The sequence below is a fragment of the Zosterops lateralis genome (genome assembly GCF_965231275.1).
Source record: "Zosterops lateralis genome assembly, chromosome: 1".
NCBI lineage: Eukaryota > Metazoa > Chordata > Aves > Passeriformes > Zosteropidae > Zosterops > Zosterops lateralis.
In genome coordinates, this window is record NC_139762.1 from 20,704,607 (window position 1) to 20,722,597 (window position 17,991).

A 17,991-nucleotide genomic window follows, 5' to 3' on the forward strand; every position below is an offset into this window, starting at 1 on the left:
CATGGTTTGGTGGTGGAATTGGCAATGCTAGGTTAACAATGGTATTTCATGATCCTAAAGGTCTTTTGCAACATGAATGATTCTATGAGTATCTACATATCTCCTTAGGTTGTACTTAATGCCTAGAAAAGGAGAAAGCTATGATAATTTTGGTCGATTTTTATATGAAACAACATGTATGCTCTTTTAGCAAATTTCAAATTTTGAATGTCAAAACAGCCAGCATGGAGTAAACTGTCCACTTAAATCAAGGTGAAGCCAATTGCATCATTCAAGAAGTTTAATTTCTGTCTATTTTTCTCTATATACATATATAATTTCATTATAATGATTACCAAGTAAGACTAAAATTGCTGAAATAAGCTGGAATTTCAGCAGAAACTTCAAGAGGCTTTTCACTGTGCCCTGTATATTCTTACTATTATTGCTGAAAAGGAAAGTGCATTGAAGATAAATTTGGAAACTGTTTGTAGGACAATATCAGAAATTACAACATCTCTCTTCCAAAATGTAAACAAAATCGGAGCCTCTTCTGAGGTCTGATAAAATTTAGCCACTTGAAAGTAGTTTTATTTAACTGAAAGGTACTCAGAAGCATCAGTAAGCAGGCCAAGGATCTAGAATCTGTGGAATCTAGACATGGACCAAAACAGGACAGACAGCTACCTCAAAAATTTCAGGCTGAAATCAGATAAAATATTTTTTCTTTGATTTTTAATCTGTGAATATCATAATGTAGAAAAGTTAGAAATTCTTTCTTAAAAGTATGAGCTTCTTAGAAAAATTGGCTTCTCTTTTACCTTTGCAAATATAGTACCATCTGAAATAATGATTAAAACCAACCCAAACCTGATGTGCAAAATTATATGAGTATCTTTTATGAAAACCACAGATTGTACATTAACTCAACAAAATGCAACTGCCCATAAAATTTGTCCTAATCATATTTTTCCAGCAGATTTAGTTCCTTAATATTTCAAGATCATTCTTAAAAAATTCCTTCCATCACTTACAAATTCCATCTTGAGTCAATAAAATTCATGCATACAACTGACCATTTTATTTTAAAGGCACGTTTTCAAGAATCAAGATCTCAAGGCATGAACACTGATGTTCCTGCTAATGCTGTACATATTGGGTATTACCTACTCTGAGTTTAGATGTCATCTCTATGGTCAACAAAGAGAAATACTCATACCTACAGGACAACTTATTTCATCTGACTCAAACAACTGATTTTAAGTTGCATGAACTTCAGCCTGAAAACAAGTTACTCCACTGATGAAAAAGAGAATTTAGTCAGCCTGCTTAGGAGCTCAGGTTACTGCAGATGATTGTGCACTTGCATATTAAATGACTCCTGTGCTTTTAAAACACCATAATGCTTCATGGTAAAGCTTAAATTAAAAAGCAGTTAGGGACAATTTTTTAAGCAATTTTTAGAGGGTTTTTTTCCTTACTTAAAAATAATAATTAAAAAAAAGTTAGAGGAAAGCATTCACTTTATGGGACTGTTTCAATTAATCTCTTCCAATGGTAAATAGGAATAAAATTCTTATTGTAGTGGTTGCAAAACTAAATTCCATCTGTTTATTTCAACCATTTTTCTCTAAATGCTTCAATTTATACTTCAATTTATGCAGATGATATTTCGTGGGAAACACAGATGCTGAAAACTCAAAAAAAACCCCCAAAAAACCAAAATCAAAACAAACAAAAAAAAAACCCCAAACCAAACCAAATTTTTTTTAAAAAAAAGCATCAAACAAAAAGCCCATTAATATTTTAAACTTTTGGAAAACAAAAGTCAAAGTTTGACAATACTTGATAACAGAGTAATTGCAACTTGAAATAATCTTCCTTTTTAGTTATAGAAGATCTGAACTGGACCCTGTAGAAGTAAGTGATGCACTATTCCTGGACTGGAAATCATTGAGTAGTTTAATGAGTATGAAAATAATTTGCAAAACATGGTTCCTTTGCAATGTACCTTAGCTTTTATAGGATATCAGCATACCTTTGCTTCACAGAATTGATTGTGTGAGCATTTCTCATATTTGGAGTAGTAAAAAATAGGAGGTGTTAATACCATATATTGGGATCCAGGAGGAGTCATTTGATATGGAACATCATTCTTTGAATCAGATACTACACATGCTGCTTCTTGATATGTCATGTAAAACCAAAATTGTACAATATTCAGATTAAAATAATTTGCTGAGACCTGACAGCCCTTGAAATATCTAAGGAGATAGATACCTCATCTTCCAAAGTTATTATGCTTGGATTATTTTTTCAGCTTTAATACATTCTTTTCATATGGAAAGCAGGATAATTTTATTCTGCTTTTAAAGACAGCTGCTTTCTGAGTTATTTTAAGACATTCATTAGCAGCTCTTTGTATTTTGTATCCTGTGATTTTAAATTAAATAATAATAATTTAAAACCCTTAAAAGCCAAGGAATAGAATTAAATTATTACCTTCTTGTTTTCTTTCTTAGCTGATGAGCTGTCAAAAGTATTTGAGTAATAAAAATTCACAGCAGGCACAGTTATTTATGATAATTATATTAAAAAACTACCATACTTACTACAAATACTAGGGCTTTCATCTGAGTTATCTTCACAGTCATTTACAAAATCACACAGATTATTCTTTGGGATGCAGTACTTGTTGGCACACATGAATTCCTCTGATGTGCAAGGTTTGTCTGAGATAAGCAGAGGGGAACAGTCTTCAAAGGTAATATCATCCACTGCCACATCTCCCATGTAACTGACACCATGTTTTGCCCTGAAAATAACCTAATAAAAATAACAGAGCTGTTACAGTACACCACTGATAGGATAGAGAAAAGCTTATACACACAACATGAAAAGAACAGAGACTGATGGTCCTCACAAATCTTTTAATATGAAGTGGTCAGTTCTCACTGTCAAAGTATAATTCTACAAAATCTTGTATTAAAGTTGGTACAGATATGTCACTATAATTATTGAAGGACCACCTTCTAACATTACCAAGCATACGAGAAAAGGAAATAAATCATGCCACTCGAAGAGATACTAGTCCTCACTCATCCTGAACTAACAGCAAGGGTTCTTCCTACTTCTGCAAAGTAAGTTTGAAAAAGACAAGTCTGTAATTTGTCATTTATTCCCATGAATGTAAAAAGAATTTTAAAATTTCATTAAATTTCCAAGACAGAAGTATCAGGAAATGTAACTCTTTAAAAAAAAATGTTACTGATGATCCTCGGGGATTTTTGATTTTTTTCATAGGTCTACAACTAAGCAAGTATCTCTTAGAGGCTTGGGAATCTGCTCTGATGCCAAAGCAAAAATCACTCTTGATTCTTTTTTTCAGAACCCAGATGTTTTTATTTGCTGTGCACTAAGGAGAAATAAGTAGAATATTTTAAGCAGAGTAGGATTCAAGGATAGAAGGGATTCTCAGTCTTAAAAATGGATATCAGTCTGAGATTAAAGAGGCATGAGAAATCTCAAAAAAACCTGAGTCCAGCTCAGATAACGAATCAGACAGCCAAAAAGATTATTTCTTCTATAAGGGAGGAGAGGTACATGGATGGTGTAAAAAAGGGAAATGAGAAGGTGAAGAATGCTTAATATAGAAATAGTAATAGTCAGCTCTTTAGGAAGCACATCATATAGGAAGACACACCTGAAAATTTGAACGAACTCCTAAGAACACTTCTGCTCTGTTCCACTGAGGACCTTGGCTGCCAGTCTGAGTCCACAGTTTAGAAGTCTTGTTATTGCTTTTGCAGAGTACCTAAAAAAGAAAATAATTCTAGGTCACAAAAAAAATGTTTCCATTACCAAGTCACTTAAGAGTTTTATAATCGTATACAAGAATACAATATTATCTTGTACATCTAATCTCTATTCCACCATTAAAATTCACAAAATCATAGAATATCTGAAATTGGAAGGGGCCATCAAATTCAAATCCCTACTCCTTGCAGGATTACCTAAAGCTGAACCATATGACTAAGACTGTTGAAGTGCTCCTGGCACTCTGTCAGGCTTGGTGCTGTGCCCTGGGGAGCCTGTGCAGTGCCCAGTCAACCTCTGGGGAAAAAACCTTTTCCTAATGTCCAACCTGATGCACATGGATATGTCAGTATAAATGTTAAGAAAAAAATGTTTTAAGATTTTCTGATGTCCTCATAAACATACCCAGCCCACAGCCTTAAGTGGACTAACATATCTCTTTAATTTATCAAGAGTGGGTAGCAGTGAATAAAAATGGTTCATTAGTGGGTTGTGATTCAGTTGTACAACATGAAAAGAGGGTTAACAAGACTTACTGGAAAATATATTTGTCCATGCATACATTTAACTGCTCTTCCAGGATGGATTTTCTTGTCCTGATTCTCTCAAAACATTTTGTTTCTTCTACAGATAATTTATTTTATTTTTTTAAAAGACAAAATTTCATTTGTCTGAGCAATGAAAGACATTTAAAAGCCCATACCCTTGTAAGCAGCAAATTGGGGAATAATGATGCACTTCAACATGAGCAGAGAGTCCTAAATATTCTTTGATCCAATCTCTTGGGCATCCAAATTCAACTGAGCTGACAATAACAAGATGGGTGTTTGATGATGTGTGTCAAGCTGTGTCTCCAGCCAGAACTAGCAGAGCTAAACATCCATTCACCAGTTTCCTGAACTACTTCTGCTTTCAAGGATTTACTGCTACTCTGTGTAATCTTCTTAAAGCAGCCCAGGCATTTTTCATCGTAATGAAAAAATCCTTCTTTTTGTTCTAAATTTATGTAGTCCCATGTGTGTGTATGATATTGCATAACAGGTAAGTTCTACCAAGCAAACAGCAAATCCTCACACTAAAGAACTTTCATTTTAGGGGTAAAAAAAAGGAATAGAAAATATATTAAATTGGATAGAAAACAAAAGACTTCTGACTTTATAGACAGGAAGATCTGGCACAGAAGACATGAATTTTAAGTGAAAATAAATAAATCAGTGAGAAAGTAATTACAGGTATTATTTGAAAGAATAAAGAGTGCTGAATAAGAAAATATGTTTTTTTACTCTCAAATACAAACAATATATTTATATGAAGGTAGATATTTGTGTGACTATAGACACACATGTTTTTACAGACTGTAAATTACCCACCCTATTATATATCTAATTCCTTCATCATAAATTCATACTTTATATCATATCATTATAAAGGTGAAAACTTTGGAGTAAAACATGGACATTAATTTTGTGTGCTATTAAAACCCAAGGCTTCCCTGTACCTTAATGAATTTTGAACCTCTATAAATTTCAATTACATTGCAAAAAAGCACCTCTAATACTTTGGTAGAATTACTCATGCCAAGCCAAAGTACAGAAACTAAATTTAAAAAGTTCCAACAAATAATCAAACCAAGGCTGCTCAGGAAAGTGACAGTAAATCAATGTTTAAGAAAGTAATAGAAACACAGGAAGGTAGCCATTCATGAAACTGCAGGAAAATATCAGCAATCCTACATATATTTGATGCCTTGGATGCAGACTTAGAAGCAGAAGCCAAAAAAATTTAGTAGTCTTGGGGGAAGATATGGATAAAAGTTCTTTTAAGCTAAGAAAATATTCCCATTCATACAGTACTTGGAGCCTTCTTAATATAAATAATGAGACATCACCTAAATAATTTTATATTCTGAGTTATTCTTTCACCCATTATTAATTGATTAATCAAGCAATTGAAAGCAGGGAATTATAAACAGTGTGCAAAGGTTTAATGATTTTCCTTTGGTACATCTTAAAATGAAATAAATTGGGTATGAGGGAGCATCAGTTAAAGAATAGAGAGAATTTGTAATCAGTGTTGAAACTGAGAAAAGAAAAAATCTATACTTTACACATTTGCCTTTTGTACTGGTAAAACTGGCCATGGCTCCATAGAATTTGCTGTTGATTTCTACAAAGCACTCTTTGGACCTAATTCCAACTAACATGGGTTTTTACACTGTAAAGAAGCCTGGACCCTGGAGTACGCTAAGAAGTCCCAACGCACATTAATTGGTCCCAAGCCTTAAAATTGAAGATAAACCATCTTTATCCTCTGATTTCCCACTGATTCTGATTAATTAATATTTGACCACTAGCAAGATCTTTACCTAGTTGGGTGAAATTTAACAATATTTAAAAAAATTGTTTAGGAAAAATCTAAGAAAACATAGAACACGCCTCCACTTAATACCTAGCGACTCATATGCATGGCATGTAGTTCAGCACATCCCAGATTACATTTTTAAGGTCAACATAATTTTTTTTTCCCCAAAACAGCTGAATTCTGTCACCTTTTATTATAATTAGTTATTTTGAGTAACTGGGCTACTCAGAATTTGTTTGTATATTTAAATCCTCATGCACTGCCCACATCCAACATGATACTGAGTGCACAGGTGACTGCGTAACTTATACGAGTATTTTTTTCAACACATTTCTTATGCTGTAGGTATTCCACAACATTCCTGGGAAATTCCATTATAAGCACACAGCTGTGTGGTAAAAATAATTGTTTAGAACACTGCTGCTGTTTTATTCATTTCTCTCTGCAGTGATTTATTTGATCTACAAGTTGCTAATGAGTTAAATTTCCTTCACAGAGTGCTTTTATTTTAACCAGAATGAAGAAAAGGGTATGGGAAAGCAAATTTATTGCTTTTATGCCACAGAAATAGTTCAATGCTGCTTACATGAATATAAATAATCTCTGAAAGTGATATGTTCCGCTTTTCAAGGAATAAACTCTTTCTACTAGACTTAATGTTAATTTTGGATACAATTCTTTTTTTCATGCTCCCATATTAGCCAAAGACCTTGATGTTAAAATATCTATTGCTGCTTTTCAGTGTCAAATGATACTGTGAGATACAAAACGTTTTCTTATATGGAAGTTCCAACCATGGCATGTCTATAACAGCCACAATTTTTGCTTGTTGTATAAATTTATCATTTCTCCATTTAAGTTAATGCCTCCTTCACATCATAACATGTTGAGAGCATTAGAGTGCTAGCAATTGTTAATTTTTGTTTATTAGCAGCCTGGGCTTTAATGAAACTAAAAGAGAAGGCATAAATTTCCTCACAGTAATTTCATGCAGTAAAGCAAAATAAAACAAAACAAAGAGCATCTCCATACCTCCAGAGAACCTATTGTTGAACCATTCATGTGGTTCCAGAATATGATTTTGCATCTGGGCCCTGTAAGGGAGATGACTGGGGTAGCAATGTCAGCTGTGTGACCAAATTCTCCATTGGAGCTGTCTGCAAAGAGATACCAGCCTTCTTCAGTGCCCCTGCTCAGAAAAAAAGGGTCATAATTTGTTAAAACAAAACATTTTGTCATAATCAATTTAAGACTGCAATATTCCCTTAGATAGCATGTGCTGTCTGAGTATCTGGATGCATCTAAATGTGCAGCCAGAATCCAAAAAATCCCTTTGCAAAAGAGCTGGAGTCAACCCGTAGGATCATATAGATGTGGGCTAGAGGGACTCTGGGTTTCTCTACTACCCTCTTTCCTCGGGAAATTTAGAAGATTTGATCCTGGCTTAATGTCAGGAAAACCCAAGATATTGGATGTAATTTTGTCTCCTGTGCTGCTGGGAAAGATGACGTGTCTTTGAAGTAAGGATCAGACTCTGAGTGTACAGAGAGACCAGAAGTGCAATTTTAGTGTTTTGGGTATTTAAGATTAAGCCCCTAAAAACCTTACTTTCCAAAATAAAATCCAGCTGTTGACCAAAGATAAATTTCTCTTCTCCCCAACAGAAGTGCTTCATGCTCAGTACTCCTCTAAAGAATGTTTCCCAAAAAGTGCTTACAAACCTGACAATGGAACCTACATCTTTAAATAGGTGCTGGTATTAGGTTTTCCTTTCCTTTTGGCTTTCCCAATCGGCCAAGTTCTGAGCAACCACTCTCTAAAGTGACATCACTACAGCTGTGAGAAGACAATGACCCTACCCAGAAAGCACTACCAAGAGAAACACAACATGCTCAAAGATGTGACATCAGGATCTTCACAGACTGAAAATCCTACCTAATGGGAAGAGTAAGGAATTTGCTGGTACAGGGTCAGAAACAGGCCTTCAAAATCCTCACAAACTAGACTGTTTTTTCGTTAGACTACTGCTTCTACTTCCCCATGTGTCACACCAGAAAAAAAACCCAAAACCAACAGAACAGAACTAAACAAAACAAACTCCAACCAACCAAACAATCAAAAAGGCAACATTTTAGTGGGACAGATCTTCATTTTCCATAGATCAGATATGTTAAATTTGAGATCACTGAAAACTGCTCATAAATATGGAAGGGACCAAAGTTTATCTCTGCAGAATCCTAGGGGAAAGACTTAGGACCTGTGAAAATCAGGATCTTCTCCACAATCTTATTTTTCTTTTCATGGAAAGATGGGTAAGAGAACTGATGCAGATGCTTTTGTTTTATCACTGAATTCTGGCAACTCATACATTTTTCTAATTACTTCGTGCATTTACTTCATCCTTTAGCCTAATTATTTTAATTTTTTCTAAATAAACTGCCTCTACTATAACTAATAGTTGAAAACTTTGAAAACTCAGAGTTACAGATCCTTCAAGAAGTATGCATTTGGACAATTCATTATTTTCCTCCTTTCTGCTGAAGAAAGCTGTTATTTCAAGGTAGCTATTTTAGGTTTCTTTTTTGCTTTGGTGCTGAGTATTCTACCAGAGTCAGACTTGGAGGTAAAGGAGGATCCAATTAAGGTTTGCAAAAATATTGAAAAATTCATAATTTACTCTGCTTCTGGGAACTCATACCTTCAATGGCCCAAGGGTGTTGGCATTGTATTTACAAAAGAGAAAGGACTACAGCATTCAAAAGGACTTGTAAGAAGCAGAATGATAAAGAGCTCTGAAGGGCAATAGCACTTCCTTTCCAGAGTATTCAGTAGTACATCCATGCCTCTCAGTGAGACTAGTTTGAAACAGTGGCAGTGTACAATCAGCAGTGTGATGAAATTCAGTCATCCATCTCTTGTTGATACATTCTGTCAGACATAGGCAGGCCAAAGATCACGTCTATGCCCAGGTACCGCTCTCCCATGGTGCAGCCTAAGACAGGTGTCATTGCAATTTTTTTGACCTTGTTTCAGTGTTTGCTATATCACATTTAAAACTTGTAAACCAGATGAAAGTCCCCTGTATGAAGCACTTCACAGTGGCCATTAAACACGGTGATGATGTGTGATTACAAGAAGATTAAGGTTATGTGGGCAAGTAATGGGAAATGGAGAGATCAGAAGGGGATGTGTAGGGACATGTAGAGCATCCTTGTGGACTTCCACTCCTATCATGGACATTTCTACATTTAGGACTACAAGACTAATGTACATGTGACCTATCCATATTTAAAAGGAAAACTTTTTTCTAGTGAAAATTAACCTGCATTATGTTTGCTCACAGAACAAAGTAATTTCTATATCTTGATTTCTTAAGCTGCCTGGTAAAGAATGCATACATGGAATTCCCAGGGAGGTGCATGATCTGCAGGGGGAAGAGCTTGAAGAAAATAATGAGTAATCATTCTGTGTGCAGAGAGTTCAAATGCTAGAGGGTCCATACCGTCTGTGAATGCAAAATTTTTGGCAGAGCCAATTAACATACATGCAATCATCTGTTCAGTTTGTCAAGCTCTGACTTTGAAAGTAAAGGATTTCTTAGCTGACCCACTTTCATTTTAACCTAGTAAGAAATATACAGTGACTAGATATTCCAAAGCTTTCCATAAACATAAATTAGCAATTTCTATTACTCTGCCAGATGATGTTCTTGTCTTCACCCTCAACCTTTGTTTTTTAAGTGATCTTTTGAGAAGGTAACTTTCTTTATTGTGAGGGTAATCAACTGACCCATCCTTAAATTCAGTTCTTTCCTATTCCATAAGAAGACTCCCTTGAGTTGTTTTTTGCTTATTTTAAATGAGACCTCAAGATAACAATTGTAAACCAAGGTATTTTTCAACATATATAACAGTGAATAAATCTAGCTTTCATCATAGATTTTATGTAACTGCTGAAATTCAGCAGAATACAGGCAGGCTCCCCTGCCAGTAGCTGCAAGAGCTCAGGCCAATTTAGAAAATTAACCCATGGAAAACCTCTCAGTTGGCAGCTACATGAAGTGTCATTAAAATCTTGATATTTACCCTTAGAAAATAATTAATTTTACCTCTGTACTACAAGCATTCCCTATACAAAAACATTTGTGCACCAGTCCAAAAATCCTAATTAATTTCAGAGGGAAATTCACAACTTTTTAATGGATATAAAATTTTCAACATAAGCAACTGTCCTGTATTTGCATACTTGTCTTAGTTAATAGCTTAATATTTCAAATGTCTTTTTAATGTAGTTGGCAAAGAATGGACATTCATAGAAGAATCTTCACGCTATTTCCCCCTTCAAGGCATTCAAAAGAACACAGTGAACTGAATATAATAATTAGGGGAAGATTAGGTGGGTTAAGAAAAGTTGAAGACCTACCAAAAAATTAAGCCTATCTTAAATCTGGCAGTGTTATCAAGTTATGCCTCATGCTGTGAAATATATACTTCACAATACTAATTGTCTATTGTTGCAATGTATTAAAGGGGATCAAAACTTATTCAGATTAAAATTCTTGTACAGCAAGTTCAAGCTCTTCTTTAATGAATTTTTGGACATCTCTCAGTTTTTAAAGTGTTAAAGTGTATCTTCTGCTAATTGTTTGAGAATCCCTGACTAAACAATTAAATGGACTTATAAAATACCCTTTATTCACTATTTTTCTTTAGGACTGAAAACTAAACCTGATTAGAAAACAGACAACTCCCTTTCACTACAGTGTTCTGTTTTCCTTCCACATTTCAGCAATAATGAGAAAAACAAACAAAGAGAAGACATAAACTGGAGAGGGATATTTTAGTTTCCTTAGAGTTATAAGTACCCCAATGATCAGCACACCATACTAAATTTCAAAATTCAGAAAGCAGCAGCCTCCACATGCATTTTCATTTTTCCTGATTATATATGTCCATATCTATACAGCAAATCAGAGCCCCACATCTACTGCACTTATTATGCATTGAAAGAATTATTCTTCAGCTCTCCAACACCATCTGTCTGGGATCTGCCAGGTGAGTGACCTGCTATTAGAACAGATGGGTTTCTGTATAGAGAAAAAAACAAAATAGTGGTCAAGAAAACCCAGTAGGGCACCAGATGACCTTTGAAAGAAGCACTCTCTTTACCAAAGGGGAAGGACTGTGGGATATTGGATACACCAGTAGAATGTGGGCCATCAAAGCTCAAGCTGATGTTTGAATCAGTCAAGGCAGCGGCTTCCGTTTGCATTTTCCACATCCTCCACATAATTTATCAAGTTAATGGGGCTGTGAGAGATCACTCTCTTCTCTAGCTTCTTTCCCCCAAAGCATGGGTAACCAGCAGGCAGAGGTTTTGATAGCAATAACGCATTTGCAAGTTTTTTTTGTCATAAATTAGCTATGATTTCCTAGCTAAAAATGTTTCACCAGAAGATTTCTGAGAAAAAATTAGCTAATAAGGTGTTGAATTCTAAATTTTAATTCCTAAAAAACATATTTATGAGAAAATATTTGTGGTTTTTTATTTTTATCTTGTACTGTCACCAGAATATTGTATTGATATTTTAATGTCTTATATATTTGGCACAAGGTGGATGCAAAGTGTGATACTTTGATCTTTTCATCACGCTAACTTAATTTTCTGGCAATTCTATTAATTCCTGTCTCTTAGTGTTAAAATCAGATTATATGACAGTTCTGGTAAAGTTTAAGAAGGTATAAAAAGAAAACTTGCTATATTTTCTAGCAACAAATGTTGCTATATAAATGTATAGCATTCAAAATTCAGTATTACAATATTCCAAAGGAAACAGGCAAAGACACAAGGGCAAGTTAATCTTGATGTATTCATACAGAGTCCAATGTAACCTCAATATTAAGTGTAAAATCGGGAAGTGCCTTTTACTTGAAATTTGTCTGTAAAGTGGGAAACTGCTGAAAGGTCGATAGAAAAAGCTTAGAAATACTACAAAATATTACAGAAAGTGTTATAGAAATATATATATGTATATAAAACAATGCTTTGTTAAAAAACAAACAAACAAAAAAACAACAAAAAACAACAACAACAACAACAACAACAACAACAACAACAACAACAAAAACAAACCAAAACAAACAAAACAAAACAAAACAAAAAAGGCAAGTCTAACATTTTCCTCAACATTATATCTGACTGGAGAAATTACAAAAACTTATACAAGAATTCAGAAGTGAAAGACACCTTAATATTCAAGCACTCATTCAAGAAGAAATTTATCACCCCCTTTATGGGCTGGATAACAGCTTCTCAATGCATTGCCCATTATGCTGGTTAGTTCAGCCAGAGGGCCACAGGTGATATAGGAAGGAGACGATACTCCTGATGGACAGTGCCAAGGTTTTAATTAAGGTCTGTAGTGACTGTGAATCTGAAAGGAATGTGGTGGGGCACGTATCTTTAAGAAGCATGAGAAGATTTATGATGAGAACAAGGAGAATGAAAAATGATCCCTTGTTTCCTCTGTATCTGTACTTGTTAGATATTCAGTATCTGGACCAGAAATTCTTTGACTACTTATCTTTCTACAGATAATACAGGATGGGCTATTATAGATCATAACCTGTGAACATTCACAGGCCTCTTCTTGCAGTTTGACATATAACATATTCACAGGCTTCAAAGAATTTCTTCCCTGAATAAAGATTATTGCAGCTGTGAGGATATTGCTTCAGAAAAAAGAATCTTTATTCAAAATTAAATGTTACAAAATTTTTAATCTCCAATATTCTTAAAGGAAGATAAGAACTCCAACAATTTAATTATTCTACGCATCAGAGAAAGATTTTTCTCTACTGAACACTTCCAACCACTTAAATTCTAATAGGTCCTAAATAGTGACTGAAATCTGTATCTAACAACTAGCAGGAAAAAAAAAAAAAAAAAAAAAAAGGCTTTCCTTGAATTAATTTCTGTATAGATTTAAAAAAAAAATTAAAAGAAAAATGAGAGCAAACAGTTGTTAGATGTTTCAGATTCTTACAGACATATGTGTCATATTCATTTTAAATTGGTTATTCCAAAAAAGAGTAAGTTCTCTTATTATGATTTGAAACTTTTTTTTCCCTAGTAACTTCCCACAACCATTATATTTAATATTGAGGCTTAAGAAATTCAGAAACAAAACAGGAATATGATTGTCATGCCATAAAAAAGCAGATATAATTTTTTTGGAGGACAGCTTTCTGAAAGTATGTCATAGAGCTATTCGCTATTGAGGGAGGCAATCTCTACTTATATTCAATGCTGTCTGTAAAATGTTGGATGCCAACTGATCAAGTTCTTTGTACAGTGCTAGAGAAAAAAAAAAATCTATCTTGAGCATCTAAACTTTGTCACATGAGTACAGGACTGAGGTTCAATGGTGAATTCAATCTGAAAAGAACCAAAGGTGCTTAACACACCAAAACACAAGTCATACTGAGACCTGCAATTGGACACTAACACCAGAAATCTACTCAAAAGTAAACTACTAGAAATCTGAGAAGGAATTCTTGTACTAAAGAAAACCGTAGTATATTTATTATTGGATCCTAAAAATCAAAATTCCAAAAGAAAATTTCTATCTGTGACCATGCTTCAAGTGTATCACATAAAACTTTGAAGCCTTGTTTTAGAATTCCAGAAAGAAAATGCACTGGCAAAGTTTTACCCACATAAAATGATTAGAGGCTTCACTGTTTAATTTATTTTCATTATGAGACTATTTCCATGCTCTGGCATCCTTACATAAGAGGTAAAAAACACTTTGGGTATATTCTCTTTCTTTGTACAAAATTAAGTTTGATTAAATTATGATTGTTTGCAATGAAATAATTTGACATCATCCTGCAAATAATTTCTAAATAAGCCATTAGCTTATTCTTAAAAGTAGTTGGCATTATTTAAGTCGGACACACAAGGAAAAACAATCCAACAAACAGGAAAACCCAAGCAAAAAGGAAAAAAACACACACAAAATACTTTATAATTTTTTCTCCTCTTTTGAAGTTCTTTGACTCTCAAATTTAAAACATTTTTTTGACAGCTGAAAAAACTTCTGGGCTTAAGTATATTACTTAAAACCTCTAATTTTGCCTAGATTTCCTGTCCTGAATTCTGATAATGATTGTCTGAAAAGCAGACACAAAAGAAAGACAGATGTATTAAAAATATATTTAGCAGGAGAGCTATTTACACAGCAATAATTATCATGTCAGCTTAGAGTTCCATCTCCACATCCATTTTTGTTTTGATTTATTAGATTTGATGCATGAATTGTCATATCAATTGACTATGAAGTTTTCAATTAACAGTTGTACCCAAATATCATTAATAATGTCAAAGAATTTGCTACATCACTAATCAGATTCTTTGAAAAGGAAATAAACTAATAGACTTATCCATTTGCTGATGTCAATTTGATACATTGTTTAAGCCTACACAAACATACTTTTACTGTTGCAGCTTTTAGAAACTTAACTGCAGTAGAGAATTCCATTTGCTAAGTATAGAAACGTGTCACAGGAGCTCTACATTTGTATATGAATAGTGATCATAGAATTTTCAATGCACAATGCCAGTGTCACCTAGCCCTTTGCACAACACATGACAGATTTTTTAGCTCAAGCCAGGCTTCAATGGTAGACTCCCATAGTGACTTCGGTTCCTCCAGCCTTTGGTTTCTAAATACACATACAAGCTGTTCCCTCTATTTGCAAAGTAATTACTTTCACTTAATTAATGTAATTACAGCTTCAAAGACTCACACCTTCACCTCACAATTCACCAGCCTACATGTGGCTAGCCCAAGTATTTATTCTGGGGAAGCAGATGGTTTGACTCCAAGTATTCACAGGTATTTTTGCTGAAGGAACTCATTGTAAGCTGCACTGACAACTCCTCTTGCATCAGGATGAATCCAAACATTTCTATACATAGTTCTGCATATTTTATTATAATTTGCAGACATACAAGATTACAGTAACACAGCTTGCCTCATCTAACTAGTGGAAATTTCAGGAAAATGGATGAGAAAATAAAACTAAATGTTGCAGGGTTTTAATTCAACAAAACTGCTGCTCTGCATCTCCTGTGGTAATTTGGAAGCATCTATTTTCTGTACTTCTCTATAGGCCAATAAACAAAGGGAAGGGTGAAACCATAGAACCAAACTGCATCTCATGTGAAACATCACAAGAGCAATACAATACAGAGTTGCCTGAAAACTGCAGTCTCTAAGGATCATTTACTTTCTCTTTTCATCATTCCTTTTCAAAGTACTGTTAGTTGCATTAAACCCTGAAAATATGTTGAAAACCAGTAACAGAATTCCATCTATCACTGTGCCAATGCAAACCTATAGTGGAAAACTTGTGAGAGGATTTACTAAGTACAAATACAGGGCTGGTATTGGCTAATATGTAACAATTAAAGAGCACTCAATGAAAGATTTGACAGCTAATTTATTGTAAACAGTTGTTCTTTTTTATGGAATACACTTCCTTTTCACATATAATGTAGAGACTTAGAAACAACAAGACAGTATTTTAATTCTTTGCTATTGTTGAATGGTGTTTTGTGGGTTTGGTATTGTTGTTTTGGGATTATTATAAAAGTACAGTAATTTTAATGAAGTACACAGTGAAACTAATGTATTGAGCTTTATTAGTGATATTTTATTATCTTATAATAAATCACTCTTTATTGGTGATAGAAATTCAGGCTGAGTAAGTGCAAAATAATCTCACTTAATAGCAATATAGTAGTAATATAGCAAAGACTTTGTTGAAGTGGTCTTAATTTAAAGACCATCTTTGCACTTTATGGGCTATTGTCACAGAAAGTAAATATACTTGTCACTAGAACCAGGCAAGTATTTTTATGTTCACAGTAATTACACTGGACGAAATTCTCTTATTAATGAAGTTGGATAACACTGAAAATTCTTTGTACTCAATATATTTGCTAGTTACCTGTAGGGATTTCTTTTTTGATAAGTCTTACTGTTAATTTAAGCTGGAATACATTGGATTAATGCATTTTTTAGCACACATTTCTTACTTAATAAAAAAATAATCAAGAAACCTCACACATTTAAAACCAAATGTTCACGCAGAAAAGCTAATTTTTGCTCCTTGAGATAAATCAAAGGAGTATCTTTGGGGGAACTAGTGAGTATCTTAAGCAAACTACCTAGAATGCAATACAAATCTTTACTAATCTTTACTGAGAGAATAAAAATATTTTAGATTTTAATATGAACTTATATCATTTACCAGAAAAATGGTAAAATAAAAAGAACTGGTAAAAAAAATACCAACTAAACTGAAGTTAGCTCCCACTGCAATAGTTTTGAACTGCATTAGTTAAATATTAAATGAGTGCAGAACTCCAGGACATTTTATGTTAACTTGTACTGTCCATCCTTGGGCAAAACTGCCAGGTTAAGAGCAACAGTTAGCAATAATAATAACAAAATTGGCAGCAATAGCTAACAAACAACAATAGCTAGTAAGGTAGAAAAGTGAGCATAAATTTTCCGTGTGAATAAAGACCATTTGAGGAGGTATTCACCTAAAACTGATTGAGATGACAACCAAAATGAACTAAAATAAGCAGTGACAAATTAATTACAAAGCTAGCTTTGAAAAGAGAAGCCAGTTTGAAAAGAAGTGTAAAAGTAGAATGAAAATTTGTAATAGCAGGGATTGATAATGCAGTGCAAAGAGCAGTGGCCAAAACCTGGTTTTGACTGGCCAGAGCTCATCTTGCTGGCTCCACAACCACTGCAGAGACCAGCCAGAGAACCCCTCCCACTGGATGCTGCCAACAGCCAACTGCTGGGCTGGAAGTTTGGGATGCTGGAAGGAGGGTAAAGCTGGAGCAACCAGGTCTTCCAAACTTGCTTTCCCATAAAGGGGGAGATGCTTGTACTCCATATATGCTGTGGGAGGAGTGCACATGTTTCTCTTGGAGAGGTACTGAAACTTTTGGGAGTTACTTATAGAGAGGTGTTTAGAAATGTTTGCCTGCTTATTAATGTTTGGGGTTTTTTTGATTCATCAGTAGCATTGATCCTGCACACCTACTTCACCAGTTGTCAGTTAATTACATGTCATTAATAAACCAGTAAATGGCTTCAATATTGTGAATGGAGCAGTTTTTCCCCTTGACAATCTATACGTGGTTAAGATCACACATTCTAGAAGAGACTCAAGCACCTGAAAAAATGTACTCACGTAGTATGATCGGTTAATGGGCAGTGTCCTTGCTCAGAATAGTGATTTGCTCCTCTTCCAAGTTGCCACATAAATGTCTTTGTGATACGTTTGGAATAACTTCCTGACATCTGTTCCAAGGCTGGTTGATGCCATCCACATGGGTCTTTATCTTCAAAGTCACAGACTTCCATAACTTTAGAAATTAACAGAGATTACTCATGCTTATATAAAAATTGAAATTCATTAACTCATATTACAACCCAATAAGCATATTGGAAATAAAAGGATTTAATTTATAGTATTGGTGAATACTGATACATTACTCACATGCATAGTTTTTTTCCTTACAGGTAAAACATGAATTTTATATTTTCTCCTCTATTAGACAGATCTTAGCTTTGGGAATATACCAATTCGTTTGCACCTCAGTATCTACCTTCATGTGAGTTCTGACCAGATTTCAGGTAATTCTAATAACCTGTCATGTAATATACAGGGAAATTAATGTAAAATTCATCAGCTGAGAATCGGTGAGCCGCTGTGTGGGTCCGTCTCCAATCCTGTAGACTGG

The 17,991-nt window shown here is 34.3% G+C and overlaps 1 protein-coding gene across 1 annotated transcript in view; it reads right to left on the reverse strand.

The window, feature by feature from the left end:
* The window catches only part of MALRD1 (MAM and LDL receptor class A domain containing 1), a 239,833-nt gene that overhangs the window by 140,927 nt on the left and 80,915 nt on the right, over positions 1-17,991 (reverse strand). The window contains exons 21-24 of the mRNA XM_083877445.1: positions 17,439-17,613; positions 7,189-7,345; positions 3,683-3,793; positions 2,592-2,805 (exon numbers count right to left, since the gene is read on the reverse strand). Of these exons, the coding sequence (XP_083733571.1) occupies positions 2,592-2,805; positions 3,683-3,793; positions 7,189-7,345; positions 17,439-17,613 (657 nt within the window). The remainder of the gene's footprint in view (positions 1-2,591; positions 2,806-3,682; positions 3,794-7,188; positions 7,346-17,438; positions 17,614-17,991) is intronic.